The 19689-nt window shown below is 40.5% G+C and overlaps 1 protein-coding gene and 1 long non-coding RNA gene across 2 annotated transcripts; one reads left to right on the forward strand and one right to left on the reverse strand.

Annotated features, from left to right (window-relative positions):
• The first annotated feature begins 2515 nt into the window (after window positions 1-2515).
• On the forward strand, window positions 2516-6203 carry LOC121688525 (suppressor of cytokine signaling 6). Its single transcript, XM_042068163.1, has 2 exons — window positions 2516-2968; window positions 4004-6203. The coding sequence occupies exon 2, from the start codon at window positions 4113-4115 to the stop codon at window positions 5691-5693; it is 1581 nt and encodes a 526-aa protein (XP_041924097.1). The 5' UTR covers window positions 2516-2968; window positions 4004-4112; the 3' UTR covers window positions 5694-6203.
• Window positions 6204-13941: 7738 nt separating this feature from the next.
• Window positions 13942-19381, reverse strand: LOC121688967. The gene is made up of 3 exons (XR_006024741.1): window positions 19296-19381; window positions 16180-16182; window positions 13942-13953 (listed from the first exon to the last, which is right to left on the reverse strand). It is a non-coding gene; the product is annotated as an uncharacterized LOC121688967 (long non-coding RNA).
• Window positions 19382-19689: the final 308 nt, after the last annotated feature.

Raw genomic sequence — 19689 nt, forward strand, 5'->3', positions numbered from 1 at the left:
AGAGAGAGAGAGAGAGAGAGAGAGAGAGAGAGATAGCAGGGAGAGGGACTTGAAGGACTGATTTACCGTGGGCCTGCCTCTGAATGCTAATCCAGGTGTGGCTGCACTTATTGGCTGGAAATGAAAGGAGTGCACGGGGTAAAGAGGTAAACATGATCAGTTCAATAAATGACCCCAGACAGGGAGAGATTGCACCAGACGCTATTTCTCAGTAATCCCGGAAACAAAAACCCAAGTGGTCCCAGCGGCCCCATCACTGTTTGACATGCCTGCTATACATGCCTTCCACTCGGCTGCAAGTGTTGAGGATATTAGGGTGGGCACTCTGGGACCTCTGACAAACCCCCCTCGGCGAAACAGTCAAGTTGAAGGACTAAATCAATTTGAGGGATGCTACAGCCATATTGAGCAAATAATTTCTGGCTGATGCGGCTTTCACATGAAATAAGGCGAATCTCATCACAAGAGGATATCTAGATTTCTGAAAGAAAAGGATGTCAGAAAATCAAAGGAGCTCTGTCCAAAAAAATAAAGAAACATGTCAAACATGGCTTGAATATACAGAAAATCACCACAAATGAAGTGATACTGTAGTGGTTGGTGTGGAATTTTATTTTTATCCTTGTTATCATCTAAAGAAGCATTTTGTTCACTGATTTGTTATTTTGGAAATAATGTGACTGTTGGTCTTTGCTCGTCTCCCTATGAATTCTACACAATCAAAGGGGCACATTAATTTGTCATTTTGTCAATGGAGAGAAAGCAATGATCTGCATTTACAGCAAAAATGTATTTCCAAATGACCCATACATACTCACAATCTTTCTTTTCATGATTTCTACAGGTGTTTTGTTTGCCTAATTCAGTGTCCGTGCATCAAGTCATATACAAAATAATGTACATAATTGACAGCTAAAATATGTAAAATATCCTCTGTTATATTCCCATGTTTACTGTTTATATTTATTATTTTTCTAGGGTATTTTAATCAATGCTTTTTGCTTGGGTAAAATGTGTGCAACAGGGCATGACAAAGTCATTTCAAGAACTCTCACAAAAGCAATCTCATCTCTCTCTCTCTCTCTCTCTCTCTCTCTATGACTAGTGGCTGGATAAGCCCTAACAAGACTGTATAATTAGAGCCACTCTGCATAGAACCTGTCTGCACACAGCAGCCTGGAGCAGGTTTGCCACAGCCTGCTATGAGCTTGACAGTTTAACTGTGTGGGGGAAGGAAAAAACACTATTCACAGTGCATGGCCCCAAATTAGCCCAACAGCAGTAAACACCATTATCCAGTTTAATACAATACTGACACTAATTAGGCCACCAATGACTCATTTCAAAGTTCAAGCTTTGTTTGTAGCACAAACATGAAAGACTTTCAAAAGAAAGCACAACAAAGGGAGTTGACCTAGAGAGTTGATTTTTTTATTTCTTTTTTCCCTCGCAAAAATCTATCCATATTTAGATTATGGAATAATTGTATGTGTACACAAAGGTGACCCTGTTGTCTACAATGACATTAGTCATATCTGTTGATACAGCTCATCTGTGATGCATATTCAGAATTCATTCCTATCTAAGCACACTGAGGAAAGATATATTTAATATATAAACTACCGTGCCAAAAAGACAAAGTGTTTCAAGGTAAACCTGGGACAGGTATAACAAATGTTTGGCAGCAAATGCTTTCTCACAAACTAAATATTTCTGGTCATGAACATAATTTTTAATAGACTCCTGACCCTTTGTCAGATATTTTTCATGAGATGGCAGAAACATTTATATCCTTAAAGATATAAAATCAAAACAATGCCTTCAAAACACCAAGCATCAGTCTTTTTGAACAGATTCACTTACAAACGATTTAAATCTCAGAAAATGTGGCCTTAAGCCTTATCATCCCAAGACATTTCTGTCATTTTCTGTAAATATTTAGATGCATTCTTGACAGCTGAGGGCCCATCTTAAAGTTTCCATTTTGATTTCACACTTTCCAAAAATAATGCTAGGCCAAGCTTTCTTTCCTGTCATAAGGACCATTAATATTTGATTCATTCACAATTTACATTTCTAAGTCTTGTGGTCCACTGAATATTGATGAGAAAATTCACAGGGTGGCAGTGCATTGTCCAGGATTCTCAGTTCAGGTTATTTAAAGATATTCCATTCAAGCAAAGCAAAAATGTCCCTTTTTCACTCTTTTTGGCATTTCAGAGCAACTGTTCAGAGAAACTAGGCTTTAAAAGGCTGATATGGCAGTTTATTTCAGTTGACACTGAAGTTGCCTCGACAATGATTTCCTCCCAACTGCTGCAGAGTGAGGATACACATAGCTTAAGACATTTATGTTGCATAGGCCTATAAACACATAGCACAAGACAAAACATAATTAATAATTGGCCAATCAAATATGTTTGTTGTGGGATTTCATAACCAACAAGGACAGCACTTCATCAATATTGCTATCGCCTCTCATTTGAACCTCTCCTTGTCTCAGTCCTCTCCCACAATGCAACAGGCAACAAAGGAAGAAGGGGACAACAGAAAAGTAGCAAAAAGGAATAGGGCGAAAAGACTGTATCAAATATAATAGGTCAGATGATTTTAGTCTTTAGTCTAAAAAAGATGTTAGCTGGATTTCGAAGCAAGCATTGCCATCAGAGGTTAAATGTGTAATACGAATTGCGTTAACTTGCACGTACACAAGCCCTCAAAGGCGCATGTTTTGATGTGCTAATTTACGTTAGCGTGCTTGCTGGTAGCCAAATAATGGTGAGCTATGCCGAGTTAGCCTGCTAAGGTGATATCTGGAGGTTAGCATGCTAGCTAGTTGACGTCAACGATTTCTGATGAATGGCGAAGTTTAAAAAGTCAACAAGTAATAGAGAAGGAAATTCTATTGCCGGAGCATGATGCACATGGAAATACAACAACTAAAAAGACAGATTCTTTGGAAAATATGGTAAGTTGACGCGAAAGTTATTTGTTAGCATGTTAACATTGCTATCTAGGTAGCAATCTAGGTCCTGATGTTGACTTGCCAGCTAGCTTTGACGTTTACCACCTCGCTAGCTAGTAACATTCTTTGGATTTAGACAAGCTAACCCTTACTTAGCTAACTAGCTATAAGGGTTATATAAGTTTTTTAAGATAGAAGATATAAGATATAAGTTTTCCTTATGTGAAAAGGTGACAATTATTATGGTTTAACGATTTAATACCCTGTTGTAAAAGTTCCTTTATTATAATATTGTATTCATGGGAATGGGGTCACTGTGGGTAGCAGACGCCTGTTTTTATTGCAAGTCAACGTTAACCCTATTTCCTGATAGCTGGCCTAAGATAGCTTTCCTTCTTATACATTGGTTGTGGAAAAGCCCTGATGAGTAGGCTCTCAAGCTGTTTGAGGCGGCTAACAAGTCTTTATAACCGCACAGTCTTATAAAAAGTGCCAAATTGATGGATAATCATGTCAAACCACAGAGCTAATGTTAGTAAGCATGCAATGATTTAGTGGCTAATTTATGGGCAGACAGTTAGCAAACGGTAAGATTAGCTAAATAGCATTGTATGTACCTACTACCATCATTTCCTAAATTCGTAGTCTTTTTTATTCACTGTAGTTGCCTATCCTATCATATTGTCATTTCTCACAGTGACCTTACTGATAGCCAGCTATTTGGGAGGCCTAAATATCTTGTAGGTATATTGAATCTTATACTTCACATCTCCAACTCTTTCTTGAGAGACAGACAGACCGAGAGAAAGACAGACTGTTGTTTCATGAACACACCATACAAAGCAAGTTCAAAGGCTATTATGTGGAAGATAACATCAGTTTTTCACTTCCAGGGAAACTTATATTAAGCACTTAATGGTGGTGTGACAAAACACAGTGTAGTTCTAATTCTCGTCTACATGTTTTAGTAACAATGACTGAACAGGTTTTAAGATCACAGTAATTTCAGATTTGTTTTGTTTGTTATTTTACTTTCAGGTGAGGACAACTGTATCGTCGGCAACTGTCAGCCACTATTTTTAGTGTCTGGCTAGCATAAAGGCGAGGCAGACCTCTTCCATGTTGTCACCACAGAGAAACATCCAAAATGAAGAAGATGATCAGCCTCAAGACCATCCGAAAGTCCCTCAACATGACCAAGGGCAAGGAGGAGGGAGATTTTGTGATGCTCCAGCAGCCAGTGCTGACCGCTGACTTCCCAAAAGAAGACTCCTTCTTTGCGGGCTGTTACGCTACAGACATTACCTCCTGCGATCTTGGCTGCACCGAAGAGGAGAAGGGATCGAAAAGCCGCTCCAAGGGTGAAGGTTTAATGGGCACCCTGAAGAGAAGGCTGTCGGCCAAGCAGAAAGCAAAAAGCAAGAGCGGCAGCACCCCTTGTGTGGGCTCGGGAGAAGACGATGACACCTTCTCCTCCTCGTCTGTTCCCGTGAGCTTTAATGAAGTCAAAACGCAGCGGCCGCTGAGGTCGGCATCGTTGCGCAGTCACCACTACAGTCCTTCACCTTGGCCCCTGCGGCTGGTCAACTCGGAGGTGAAGGTTAAAGCCATGGTCCACTCGCCCAGCCCCAGCCCGTCGCTCAATGGAATGAAGAAAGAGTTTCACGACATCGACATGGAAGGACTTTTCGCTGACCACGGAGGGTCGTTGAAAAACCTGGCCCCTCAGAACGGAGCCTTTCATTTGAACATTGACGAAAATGTGCCTGTTGTCATAGGGCTGACGCCTCAGGACTATATCCAGTACACCATGCCTTTAGATGAGGGAATGTACCCCGAAGGGTCGCACTCTTGCTGCTTGGACAGTTCTTCACCCATGGAGGTGGTTGAACAAATGGAGGGTGGCAGCGCTGTTCATGTAGAACCTGGAAGTGAAGATCAGGATTTGGACTTGCCGCCCGAGCTCTTCCTGGAGCAGTCGCTGAATGGACTGCTTGCCGGCTCCTCAGGGATGCTGTTTCAGAACTCCAGTGTCCACATTCCCTCACTTTCCCCCTCACTCTCCCCCCTCACCGGCAGCGAGATCCCAAGGACATTTTTGGGATTCAGCGGTGCGGATGCGCATGTAGCGGAAAGGGTCAGGCATCACCTGAACTTCGATCCCAATTCAGCTCCCGGTGTCAGCAGGGTCTACGATTCGGTCCAGAGCAGTGGACATATGGTGGTAACGAGCCTTACGGAGGAGTTAAAGAAGCTGGCCAAACAGGGTTGGTACTGGGGTCCGATAACGCGGTGGGAGGCTGAAGAGAAGCTCACCAATCTGCCGGACGGTTCGTTTCTAGTCCGCGACAGTTCTGACGACAGATACTTGCTCAGCTTGAGTTTCCGTTCACAAGGCAAGACCTTGCACACAAGGATTGAGCATTCGAATGGCAGGTTTAGTTTTTATGAGCAGCCAGACCTAGAGGGCCACACATCTATAGTCGACCTTATCGAACACTCAATAAAAGACTCAGAGAATGGTGCGTTTTGTTACTCCAGATCTCGTGTGCCAGGGTCAGCTACCTACCCCGTTAGACTGACTAATCCCGTCTCCCGTTTCATGCAGGTACGCTCGCTGCAGTACCTCTGCCGGTTTGTCATCAGACAGTACACTCGCATAGATCTAATCCAGAAACTGCCTTTACCAAACAAGATGAAAGATTACTTGCAGGAAAAGCACTACTGAGATGCAATGCGTGGGACACAGTAGCTAGCAAATTGCACTTTTCAGGTTCAGAATTGAAATGGAACAAGGTTTACAGACATCTGTAGGTTTTAAATGATTGTTTTAGTTGAGTTTTATTTGTTTAGAAACAGTTTTTTGGCTTTTGGCATCTGATCTTTAAATTTAACCATGATGAATATCGTATGGCTCTGATTCAGTGTTATGATGTCGATTTAACTTGCAGAGTTGATTCCTCATGTAGAATCTGGCACATAGCATGCTTAGCCTAGCAAACCTTGTCTGTTGTCACGGTGACATAATAACTATTATGTACTCATGTTAAAACATTGTTTTTGCCATAGTATGATTTAATGCTGTAGATGTTTTGATTACATTTTTATTTTGTCATAATCTATCACATTCTCTACAAATCCTATGAAGATATTATTTTTTAGTACCAGTTTCTATTGATGTCAGCCAGCAGATTGGCCCATTTTGATATGAACAGGATACTGCAAACAGTTACTTACATATGTGTTTATTTTGATTTAAATGAAGGTACTGTTCCGAGGACTTTTTGTAACCAATGCTGCTGGATATGTCATAGGTCTTTACGTAATTGCTTTGCTTTGTGTGGGAATCATGAGAATGGATGTCACTGAAATCGCTGAGGAAGACCTGGTAGTTATCTAGTTAATGCCATGTCACACTAAAGCCAAATGATCAGCCTTGAGAGAAAAATCACATTATACTGGTGCCGCACCTGTTGAAACTGCAGTGTGAACGGGGTGTGAGGGAAAAGTAGGTAGGGCCATGAAAATAAACACTATATAAGGGCAAATATATGTCTTACACTTTCAAAAAAGGGAAGGGAGAGATGAAGTTTGTAGACACTTCCAGACCTGGTTAGGCTTTGTCTTTTGGTGTTGAGTGTTGTTCTGTATCTTATGGTCTAAGGGGAGCGATATGTTTATGTCAGCCATGCTGAAATTGGATGAAACATCTGTGTTTTCATTAAGAGGAACAATGGGAGAACTTGAAGCAGAATGTTAAGAATTAGATTAGAAAGAACTGACGACTCTCTGACGACTTTCTATGAGAGTTCCATGCCTTATGATTATCATGTTTTTAAAGATACAAGTTTCAGAACAGACATGATTCTTATGGTTGTGATGTCAGTTGAAAGTGACCGTAACAGTTGTCATTTTTGTGAATTTGTCCAGGGACAGGTACGTGACTGATGCTGTTATTTGCAGGATGGGACATTTTAATGTTTTGTTTTACAGTGTTGCTGTGTGTTTTGTACTTGTGCTCTCTTTCTAACTGTCATCATCTGTCAGTATCAATTTTTGACTGTTAACAATCCGAGCACTTCTTAGCATATCAGTCTTCTCTTTCTTACATAACCCGATGCAGAGATCCTTTACATTTTTCTATATTTACTCTGAAAGGGAAGATCCTGTTGTATTTGAAACGAGGGCTCACAGTAACCAGAGGGGATCAGCCATTTCCAGTCTTTCCAGTGAACTCTGTGTTCAGTTGGACCTAGTCGAATGTACATGTGTGTGGGAATTAGGTTAAAATGTCACCTGGATAAGCAGCTCAGCAGGTGCTTTGGTCAGTTTTGTCATGTTCCCTGTCAATAGTTGCCCAAATAATCTTGAAGGAACTGCTCTAAATGGAAACAGAGTATGTCCTTTACAGTTGATGAACATGTTAGACTATTTTTTGGGAGCTTGACAAGTTGCTTTGATGGGATTGTGAATGCTGTGTATTCTCACTATTTAGTGCACAAAGTAGTCTGTGAAATTTTTGAAATTATCATCATTGGTGACAATGGGCCAAATTGAGTGAAGGGGCACTAGTATGGTAGAGGTAGCGTATAGTGTAGTATTGGAATTAAGCTGTTCCACAGAGGACAATGTGTATGTGGATAAATTCTGCCATTCCTAAATGAATACATCATTTCTTATTACTAGTGACACAGGCTCACGTTTTTATCTGAGGCTCTTGGCTTTAACTGTGCCGGCCTTTTTTTATCCCGATATGATTGTTTAGGTCTTAAGGAGTGATAAGTTCAAAATTATAGTAGTAACTCACGGAATGGGATCAAATCGATCATGGCATCCGTATACCGTAGGTACGCATCATGTGTTGCCTATAGGCTGACTGTTAAAGACGTCCATCCGCATTGATTAAGTGTAGTTTGTTGCCTATGGTGATGTACAATAGACTAGGAGTGTAGGTCTCATGTCCATTCAGTAAGCTAAGTCTTCAGTAGATATGATTGACCTGAATTCAGCAGATATGGAAATTCTGGTGAATAATTGCCTTATTGAGACCATGCATCCTTTCCCTCTATTTCTTCTTTTTTTGACACGTTTGCTTTCTATGATCAAAAAAAGAAGAATGTGCTCTAGGCAAGGCACAAGCGTTGGTGTTTTTTGACAAGGAAAAAAGAACATTATGCATAGAAGGAAAATGTTGACGTTGATATGAGCAAAACTAAATGTGAAATGAAGTGTTGGGTGCTGAGCTGTAATGTTCCTTTCATTGTTGTTTTGTTTTTATACCTTTTTTAATTGTGTTTTGTTGCAGCCATGTTTTCTAATTGTCTCAAGACCCCCCCCCCCCCCCTCAAATACTTTAGTATGCTGAGATCCCAGAAGTTCACAGACAGACTTTAATGAGTGTTTTCTTTTAATTGTTTTAGGTAGTTGCTTGTTTAGATAGCTGAAGCATATTGAAATTAGAGCCATCAAGCACTTAACGAGCACTGCCTGTATTATGTTTTATGCTTCCCCCTTATATACATTTTGTTTGTTTTGACTCTGTGCTGCGAATGAAGGTAAATGTTTACACAAAAAAGTTTAAATTTTTAAAAGATTTTTTTTGTTAATTCTCTTCTCATTAACATTGGTACATGGTATTACCTGTATGTCTTTTTATGTGTTCTACACGCTTCAAGCTGCTTTATCATAAAGATTGCCTTTCTGTACACTAGAGAAACCAGAATGTTGCCATATACATGAACTAAAAGTGATCAACTAGGAGACTAAAATAGGTAACAGCTATACTTTATTGCCCACTGATTTAATGACCGGTATGTAGTGAAAAGAATTCCAGCTCTGTCCAGTTTACATTGTACATTTTCCAGAGTAATTGTTTTGGTTTGTATCCATTTGTTATTTGAATGAATCAATAGTGATTTATTGCACATTTTTGGATACAGTTCAAGTTTTTGTATCTGCTGATATAAATTATAAATAAAAAAAAAAAAACTATATAAAAACCTATTGTTCTATCTCTGTTTTTATTAATAAGTGGAGGCATTTGATTTTGGAAGTTTAAAGAATGTTGCAATATTACTCAATCCTGTATTCTGGATATTGCTACTGGAGGTTTGTGAATTTTTAGACACATATTTTTCAGACATCAGTTATCTTGCAGGTGAAAAATGCTTAGTGCTTTGAGGGTACGGCTGTCAGATTTGGGTTCTAGATTTGTCTGTATGCAGCCTGCATGCGAATGAGGTTGTAAGTTGTGTTAGCGCCAGTCTCTGACAGGAGGGCTTAGCCCTCAGAGGTGAAGATACACAAATGTTTATTCTTCTGCTGGCCTGAGTATGGTTTATTCATGATGCAGGATGGTGGTCGCGTGTCATGCAGGGAGGCATCCTACTAGTCGCACCCCCCACCCCATCCTCATCCCCATTCCCCCCCCACCCACCTTTTGTACAATATTCTTTTTTTCTGGTTTTCAGCTGAGTCTCTCTCAGTGGAGTGGAACTTGAAATAGATTTGTTATCCCTCCTATTACAATCAATTTATTGACAATTCGGTGTAACATAACCACTGAACCACATGGGCCTGGTGAGCCACTGCTTTTCCCCCTCAGATTTTCAATTCCTCCCTATTGCAAACTGTAAGACATGGAGGACTGGGAGGTAGTTTCACCAGAGGTACATCCTTTGCACATATTACGGCAGCACAAGGTTTGGCATGCTTCAGGAGTGCTTTCTACAGACACGCATACACATAGAACACCTTCAGTTATACCTATGAAACATCCACTCTCCGTTCCTTGTCATATGTCAATTTCTCCAGTGAAAATTGAAACTTGGTTGAGTGTGTCATTTAGAAGTACTTGCTCAAGAGCACCATCTATCAGACGTCTGATTTTCTAAGATTTATGTTCAAACCCTACCATCTGGTACACCGCATGAAGTTACATTTGTCACCCACAAACTGGAGGGAAAGACAACTGGAATTAGTATGCATGTATATTTATGCAGCCTTAAGTTGACATGCAAGGAATATGTTGCCTGCTGCAGTATAAAGGCTGATATAACTGCTTGTAACAGATCTCTTTTGTACACAATCAAAATGAAATCTGTTGACCTTATGCCAGACAAAACAAATGGATGTGGTTATAGGTTGTTTCAAAACATTAGATTTTCAAACAGTATACTAAATACCTAAATAACAATAACTTGCCAACGTTGGTGTCAGCAGTTTTATATACACTTTTCAGTTAGAGGTTCCACAGGTTGAAAGCATGGCATCTTCAAAAAAGTAATATGTTTGGCTCGCGGCAGTTGGATTTTGAAACAACACAAGATGCCATTCACAAGTGGTGACTCAAGATTTATATAGATTTGAAAAAACTAAACAAAAACAAAGCATACAATAAATGCTAAAAGTCAATTTGCATACAAATAGGGCTACAACAGGATAATCTGATTATCTCCTCTTTAATGAATGTTGACACCAAATCAGTCCCTGGTGCATGTTACAATAAGCTTGAGCTGTAAAATAGAATAGCTCCACAATCTGAATTCAAACACAAATATTTCAACAGAACTGTTTGACAAAAGAAATGTAGTACAAGGAGTTGAATGCTCAAAACAAAAGGACAGTAATCTAATATCAAGTTCTTTACTTTCAGCACTGACAGAGTTAAGACATACTGGACATAAACAACATGGCTCCCACTGCACCTATCTGATTGATTGAAGTGTGCTATTTACAAATAACTTCTCTGTCGTCATTCAACAGACATCCGGCAGCTGAAATTCATGTATGAGAATATAGTTATGGTGACAGTACCGTTTTGTAGCATTAACACATGGTTGTTGTGTTCTGGCATATGTGTTTCGTCATATGCCTTAGCTGAGTTCTGATGGATGGGCATTATGGATGTGCATTTTCATGAAAGAGCTTGTTGTTGTGCCTATCCAAGTTGTCTCCCTCAGTCAGGACTAAAAACAGCTATTATACATTGTGCACTGTCACTAGCTATAAAGGGTAAAAACATTTGCTCATGATGTTATTATAACTTAAATGAATGCAATGAAATAAAACCACTTTTTCATTAATTGATTAATTCCAATATTTTGTTCAAATGTTTACATTTGTTTTATCTCCTGAGATGATGAGTTTATGAGTAAAATAGAGGAAAAGCATACAACTTAAAATATAACTACAAACTACTGTCATTTTTATGGAGAGTTGCACTTGATCCTGCGAGCCAGTGAGAGACTATGGAGACATAAAAAACATGGCCACATCTAGCCACATAAGCTATTGACATGTGATGCAGCCAGGTCACAGTGCTGTCTACTACGCCGTCAATTTCATTGCCCCTATGATGAACACGTTTTCCATGCGCAGGCAAAAGAACAGGTGGCCATGCACAAAAATTCATATTGTTATTTGTGTGTCATCATGTGTCATTCAGCATACTTTTGAACACATTAGGTTTAACTTGTTCAATTGGATGGGCTTTTTATCATTAATTGGATAACCAACAACATAGTTTGCACAGTGATGTGCACAGTGATGTGCACAGTAATGTGTTTTTTTTAAACTGTCCTAAAATTGTGAGAATTGTTCTAAAACTTACTGTTTACCATGTTGTTAGTCGCTTTGGTTAAAAAAGCGTCAGCCAAATGCAATGTAATGTAATAATGTAATGATGTCCTTCGTGCAGATTAATACACATTTAGCCATCTAATTACACAGGCCTCCAGTTCCATCTCAATTTCCTCTGACTCCACAGGGACCAGTTTAATGAACAACACCTCCACACGACGATCTCAGTCTCAAGCATAGATACGGTTAAACTTTGTTGAATAACAGTTGATGAACAATTTAAACGTGTGTGCCTGAAATACACGCCTAGGCCTCGGCCAATCTGCGCTCGCTCTGCGCTCTGATTGTATTGCCTCCACGCTCCTCACACTTTGAACCACTCGTGTCCCAGAGGGCTGTTGACGACACACACACCATCCAACATTCAGGATGCTGCATGGCAATTAACCAACAAAGCCTCCATACCAACGAGTGCGCATGACTCCTGCAGGCTTGCTCTCATCGAGATCCGTGCCCCTGCGCGTGTTCCTCCAAGGCAACCGAGATGCCCCCCCTCTCTCACTATCTCCTCCTCAGGCACTTATATGATCTGGGGATCTCTCAATCCTCACATGCCTTGCCTCAGCATGGCCCTGATTAATGATGCTTCTGGAGATGGCAGCCATGGCAATGCGCTCCAGCGCCAACATGCTGAGTTCCCTGTCTGTTTCCCCACTTAAAAGACACAGCTCCATGTTTAATTTCACAGCGCAACACCAGAGCTTTTATTCGTGCTAAATGATGAGACTAATTACTTCATTGCCATTACTTATTGTGACAGCCAGGAGAACCACGTTCGAGCGGGGGAAATCGCATTATCATTTTTATTTGTGTAAAAACGTAGCCTGTTTTTTTTCCTTTCCCTTTAAATCACCGCTACAGGGTTTGTGATTTTGCATGCACGCATCACTGAAAGATATGGTAATTTAGCTGCCTCACTTCACCCAGAAATGTGAATCAGGAAAAACTATGAAAAGGCCTCAGTAAATATGAAAGTGTGCGCAAGATGGAAACATCAGACATGTCAACCTGTCATCTGTCTCCATGGCCGTAGCTACCATAGAGGACACCGAGGTCATGTTCTCGGTATTTTTTTCGTTTCGTTTCATTTATTAAGTAGGCTACAAATAGGCCTAGCCGACGAGACAATTATCTTACGCATCAACGGACCGTCACGTGATAGCCTACCTCTGACATGTCAAAACGAAAGTAGAGTCGAGTCGGCTATCGCGGAGTGTGTCCTAAACTAATTAACGAACGCAACGTAGCTCACATAGTTTAAAAATATACTTCAAAATAAACTTGACGTCTTGTTAATTTCTGCCAGTAGGCTAATCTTAATTCACCTGACCTGAACAAAGGCTGTCACAAAGTTAACGTTTGGAAAGCCAGCAGAAGAGCAGACAGAGAAGGAGGAAAGGTGAGAAATGTAGGCCTAATGGTTGAATACTAGCCTAGAAATCTAGACGCACCCTAGCGGCAGCAAATTAATGTGGGTCTGGCTCGTCAGGCTATTTGAATACAATAACTAGATGCAATAGGGCTACCAATGAGATGCTAAATAATGTAAATGTATGTTGAAATTCAGTGGAGATGCAGTTAGCTAACCTGCATTGAAAACGAGGCTATATCAATGTTATATAGGATGATAAATGTTGTGAAGGATATTATCTCATGGCACAAATATTACCTATTGTCAAATTGTTCAGTAATTTAGAGACTTGTTGTTTTAAGAAATCCAACACAGGAGACAGGGGATAGAAATCAGGCAGTTGAGAAGAAAGAGGAGCTAGGGAAATGATAGGTGAAGGGCCCTCCCAAGTGAGAGTCAAGATGTGACACTCACTGTGCCTATGACCCTGCAAATTATGCAACATTTGCTACACTGATGAGGAGAAGCAGCTCATTCTTAATAACAGATGGAGCAGGGTCCAGTATAAATATCCAAAGCCAATTTGGGAAAAGGCTCAGATATACAGGTGCATCTAAAAATAATAATATTGTGGAAAAGTGTGTTGGTTCAAGTTATAAACAAAACATGTTATAATCTGAACAAATATATATGGTTGTTGGCAAAATGGGGTGGGGGGGGGCTAGGAAGAACCTCCATAGCATTTTGGGGTGCCCAACATTTCTAGCGACGCCCCTGACCTCGGTATTTGAAAAATCCTGGCTACGGCCTTGTCTGTCTCATTATTGTTCTTGGATGACGTACCTCACATAATAGCCTACTGCTTCAGATTAGCTCCAGACAAAACTTTTGACCAAACTCTTACCACCTTGTTTACAAAGTACTTCAGTTATATGTATAGATAACTTTAACTGATTATTATGACCGCCGCGCAGTGAAGCAGCAGTCATATACTGTACTGTAGGTGTAGAGTTTTTTTCTTCCTGATTTTTTTCGGAAAGAAAAATGCATGCCAAGTTTCATGGAATTCCGTTCAGGGGGGGCCATACAATAAATTAATCTCTGTGGAAATGTAGTGACTGACACAAAGTTTTCTGTGAATATCTCGAGAACCGTAGGGCCAATTCTTTTTGTATGTTGGCCTCCAGGGGACATGGCAACCCATCCCATATTCACTCATTTGATGCATAGCACCACCTAGTTAAAAATGAAAAAGCAAAAACGAGGCATTGTAATTGCAGGTATCTTTGGCTGACAGGTTAAAAACTGCACGGAATTGGGAGTGTAGGATCATTATGACACCCTCTGAATGCATGCCAAGTTTTGTGGAATTCCGTTCCATGGGGGGCCATACAATAAGTAAGGGATAATTTATAGAACGCCGGTCATTATTGGGAAAATAAGTCCCGACAGGGCGAACCGGACCCCGACGCGCCAGCGGAGGGGTCTTGTTTCGCCGTGAAGGGACTTATTTTCCCATAATGACCGGTGTTCTATACATTATCCCGCTTATTATACGGCTACTTGCCAAAACGAAATAATAAACTCCCCACGATATGACTTTAGCTTACATAACCTAGCCTATTTGTTACCGTTCATCGTGGCATTTGCTGAGAAACAAATAGTTCGCAACAACACACGCTGCTGAACTTGAATCAAACATTTTTTAGAACACAGCTGATCAACTGTCTTCTTTCACGTTTGAATGAAGTTCCAGTCCTTGCGTAGTGATATGAAAGACGTATCAGAAGCACAAAACCTGTTGCCATTGACAGCGGTAATTATATGTTTGCAGCGGTAATTACATTAATTTATTTTACCGCTAGAACTTTGGGAAATCCCATTCAAGTCAATGGAGCGTTCTACTAGCATTGTGAAGAACCGTATAATAAATTAATATATGTGTACATTTAGTGACTGTACACCACGCATGCACACACACACGCAGTCATTAACACACGCAAACACACACATAAAGATACACACACACACACACAGAGGTATTCACACACACGCACACATGCACATACACGCATAAACACACACACATAAAGACACACGCACACACACAATAGACATGCAGGCATACGTACACACATGCACACACACGCACACAAGCCCGCACATAAGCACACGCATGCCACGCACACGCACACACACATAAACACAAACACGTACACGCATGCATGCACACATAAACACACACACACACACACACACAAACACGCACACACACATAAAAACACACACATAAACACACACACACACCCCATTACCCCCACACACCCACTCACAAGCGAACACACACACACACACACACACGCACAGACACATAAAACACACACACACACATGCAGGTAAGCAGACACACACACACACATACACAAAAGCAAACGCACGCATGCACACACTAATTTACATACACAAAAGTTGCAAGAGTAGGGGATGGAGTAGGAGATGGAGACAAATTGACATGTGTGATTTATTTTTGCGGAGAGACTGTGCAGGACGGTGGCGGTCATATTTTGTACCGCTCTGCAGTACATCTAGTTCTATTTTATACTTGATTTCTTTTTTTTTTTTTTTTTTTTTTTTAATTCACTCTGAACCATAATGCCACTTTCTGAAGAATGCCTGTGTTCAACTTAGGGAGTATTCCTTCTATCTTGGAGCACAGGCTGATTGGCTATGTGTTGGTTAATAGAACGGATAATCTGGTATATTTGGACTGTGTGTGGACAGTGAGACTTACTCTCTATTATCTCTATTTGAAATATGTGAGTTTTGAGTGTCTTTGACCAATGTAAGCAAGTAATAGATATAGACCAGCAGAATAATGTAACTTTGCATGTGTTGGTGAAAGCAAATGTTAGGTCTACTATCTCTTTTCTGCCACTGCTGTAGATCTGCCCTTATTGAAATGTCTTGATGGAATTAAAGGACAATTGATTTCCCCCATCAAAACTGTTTTTACTCATTCAGGGAAAACCCAAGAATTTTTCACTGGGCACATCCTCGCCCCCATACCTCTGCAGCTGAGAGCCACATGATAAAATGGTGGCTATCACTGTTAGAAGTTAATGAGACACCCTGGAGTTCACCAGTGTAGAGTGGGTTCTTTGCCTCAAGTGAGGTTCCAGGTTTCTCACAGGGTTCCTTCACTAGAATGATTAATTAAGTCCACTTTCTGTTGGGGGGGGGGGGGGGGGGGGGGGGTCATCCTAAGACTTATAGGGACAGTCTTTGTCTCACTGCCTGTCAATCAATTTTCATCCCCAAACACTGATGTCTTCTTACTCTGTCATAGTTGTTTCCTGGAGATGTACACACACACACACACACACACATACAGAGAGAGGAAAGAGAGAAAGACAGTGTCTATATATAATTGCCAACAATAAGCCATTACTGAAATGAAAGACCCAAATATTACAGAAAATGTATACAGTTTAATCCTACAATCTCATATGATACACCTTTTCCATATCAATTGAGCTCTTATGTGCAATTATGGTCTGTCTGCTTTCCGTACCCTCCTTTCTCTGTCCTGTGCTCATGATGCCTGCCCATGCCTCTGATAGAACTCTGGGATTGTTGTTGAGCTCCATCCAAAAGGCTTGTCACTCTAAGTAGTGTGACTCATGGTCCTCCCGAAAGACATATCTGGCAAACAAGCGTTCCCTTTTGTAACTACTGACTGTCCTATCCAGAGCCAAAACTCATAGTGAGTGGGCATTAGCAGATCTCTAAAGATGTGACAATATCTACACTGGTAACACTCCGTTATAAAATAAAATTGTGTGTTTCAAGCAAGAAACATATGAGATATCTGTTTTTTTACACAGTCGTTGGATCAATTCTGCCCCGTGTAAAAGGATCCTGATACAGCAGAAAAGGTCATAAACATGTAACTGCCGCTTTATATTTTAGCTCAACACCATTGATTAAATATGTTTAAAGGGCTCATAAAACATACTTCTTTAGGGCAGATAGAGTATATCTGCTGTAAAACCACACCAATTTAATGTAAGTACTTTTTATAGTAGCATGTTAATTGTGAGCATTTACACAGTACTGGTTTGTGGAGAGTTCTCTGATGGATAAGATCAGAAGCCTGATCCATCTCGCGACCTTGATGTAAATGCAAGCGAGCACACGTGGTCTGGGTTGAAAGTGAAGCTAGGGGCGCAGCCATCAGTGAGCGTCAAGAATGAAATGAAAGCTCCAGCAAACGATTGTGAGTAACGCTCGGAGCTGTTGCACAGCTTGGTAAACACTAAAGATGCCACTGCAAGCAGGCGCATGCTCTCTCCGAGTCAGATGGAGTGGTGGTGTGTGTGCTTTTTTAGATACTCTCCAGTAGATTAAATGTTCATCTAGGATGTCAGCATGTGTTGAAAATGCAGTGCCACATTACAACACGTTTAAGTGGTTCCAGAACACCAAGAAGCGAGTTTTTAGAGTTCAGCAGGATAATTAGTGTGTGTAAACTGCAGTAAAATGGCCTATGATTAGCTATTTTTCCTGTTTTATTTTGCCTCATAACCCATAATAGCTCACACAGCCAGAAGTCCTTTGTTAAGTGTGTGTGCTAACACTGAAGACGTTGGAGCTCTCTAGTGCCTTTGCCTTGGATGGATCCCCTCTGCAGTGTGTGACTGCATTTCCCCAGTGATTTCCCCCCAACTCAGGCCTGGATCTGGCTCCAGTCCGGCCCAGATCTGGCTGTATGTATTTTAAGTGTCTCTGAGGCCTGGCTGGATCTTTACTACAAACTCCTAGCCCCATTAGGCTTTGTGCAGACCCTTGGAGCCTGGCAGTCTTTAATGCCTCTCCCGGGCGAACAGAAGCCGCCCTGCTTGTCCTAGATCTGTCGATTTCCCTCTCTTTTTAAAGTAAATGGATGATGCAAGCAACAGCTGGTTCTTTTAAACACACATCACACATGCCTGGTGAGTTGTGTAATATATGCATGTAAATGACTTGAGCATTTATTATTTATTATTTTCTGGATTTTATGGTGTCCCTTGTCCTGTGCTGTACTTCTGCACAATTGTCGTGCTTTGGTAAATAATGCAATACTGTCTAGATGAGTAAAGTGTAGCTACAAGCTATGCAATAGTAATGAACTAAGGGAACAGACTTGAACAGAACTGAAATAATTCTGTTTGAGGATGACTGTTAACTATCTACAGCTGTCGTATAACGCTTCTGCAGGGAGGCGCCTAGATAAAAGAATGCCTTTCTTTATTTATTCATTTCACAAACTGTCAACTGCCACAAAACACCATGGATGCTTTTCCTTTATTTCAAAAGGAACAGCATGGAGTGGGGTTGTCCAAAATCAATTTTGTGAGCCAACATTGTGAGACTACCATTTATCCAAATCCTTGATCTCTGTGGCAAACAATTAACTTAGCATATCTGCTTTAATAATCAGGGAGTTCTTAGCAAACAGTAAGCCCATTCCAGGCTGTTTAAAATTCAGTGAGCAGCTCCACAGATGGATGCAGTAGTTTTTATTATCGTCCAAAAGGCGACACTTGTTCCTCAAGGTCATTTGGAGAGTCACTGTGCAATCTGAGCCATCTCACCTGAGGAGCTGAAGTGATTTAGGCACCATAACACACGGGAATTAGTTCCTTGGCTCTGGAACCTAGTTGTAGTCTCAGACGTATTGAGGAAGATTGTGCAACATGTGAGATTGTTCAACTCCAAAATTATGAGATGTACCCTCATACAGTAAACACACAACATACAATAAAGGCAAACATTTACCAAAATGATTTTAGGTCAGCCCACATACACTTAACAGATCATCTGTTAAGATTAAAGTTCAGTATGTAAAATTATTATTCAACAATTACTGTACATTGCATTAACCAAATCCAACCACTAACCTTAAGCTTAACCATAAATTGAAGTCAAAAGGGTGTCAACAGATTAACCTGGAAGCAAGCCTGAATTTACCCTGCCCACAAAACTGAGTTCAGGAAATTTCGTCTGGAGTTGCTCAAAGTCTCTATGGCCAAACCAGAGGTTCTCAGAGGTGTTTGGGTGGGCTTTACATGAATATAGACAGATGAGCAACAATGCCTAGTTATTCACGTCACCCGAGTGTGTTTAAATTGATTTTGTTTACAACAAAAAGGCTGTTGCTATAAAGCGATATGTTTAGATGTCTGTTGTAGCTACACAATATTGAAAGCACAATAGCTTTACAAAATGAACAGCAATTAAGGAATTTTTGGAGAAGAATGATGTCTTTGGTTGTTCTCCCTATACATGATTCACATATACCATTGCTCTGATTGGTTAGGTCTATCCAATTGCATGCAGAGGCATTTTTTCCTATATTGGTTGAAACATGCCCCATAATCAAATCCAAATGGCGCAATACTCAATTTCTGAATAATTCAAGGTTACGCCAGGCTATCGACAGATACAGTAGTTTGTTGATAATCTGAGCATCTGTAGATAGTCTGTGGGCGGACTGTCCAAGTAAAGTGTGACCCACACGCCTTTGTTGTCAAAATTTTTGTTGTGTTAATTCAGTATTCCACTTTATCATAATTAAAAAGAACATGACTTATAAAAAAGCATTGAAGGAATGGATTTTATTAGAATAATGCTACTATGAGACATTGTTGTTTGAAGCCAGGGCATGTGGTAATTTTTGCAAGTTAAATCCCTG

This window comes from Alosa sapidissima, chromosome 17, assembly GCF_018492685.1.
Source record: "Alosa sapidissima isolate fAloSap1 chromosome 17, fAloSap1.pri, whole genome shotgun sequence".
In the NCBI taxonomy this organism is placed as follows: Eukaryota; Metazoa; Chordata; class Actinopteri; order Clupeiformes; family Clupeidae; genus Alosa; species Alosa sapidissima.

Coding starts and splice junctions, on each gene's coding strand:
- LOC121688525 (XM_042068163.1), top strand. CDS start 4,113: ATGAAGAAGATGATCAGCCTCAAGACCATCCGAAAGTCCCTCAACATG.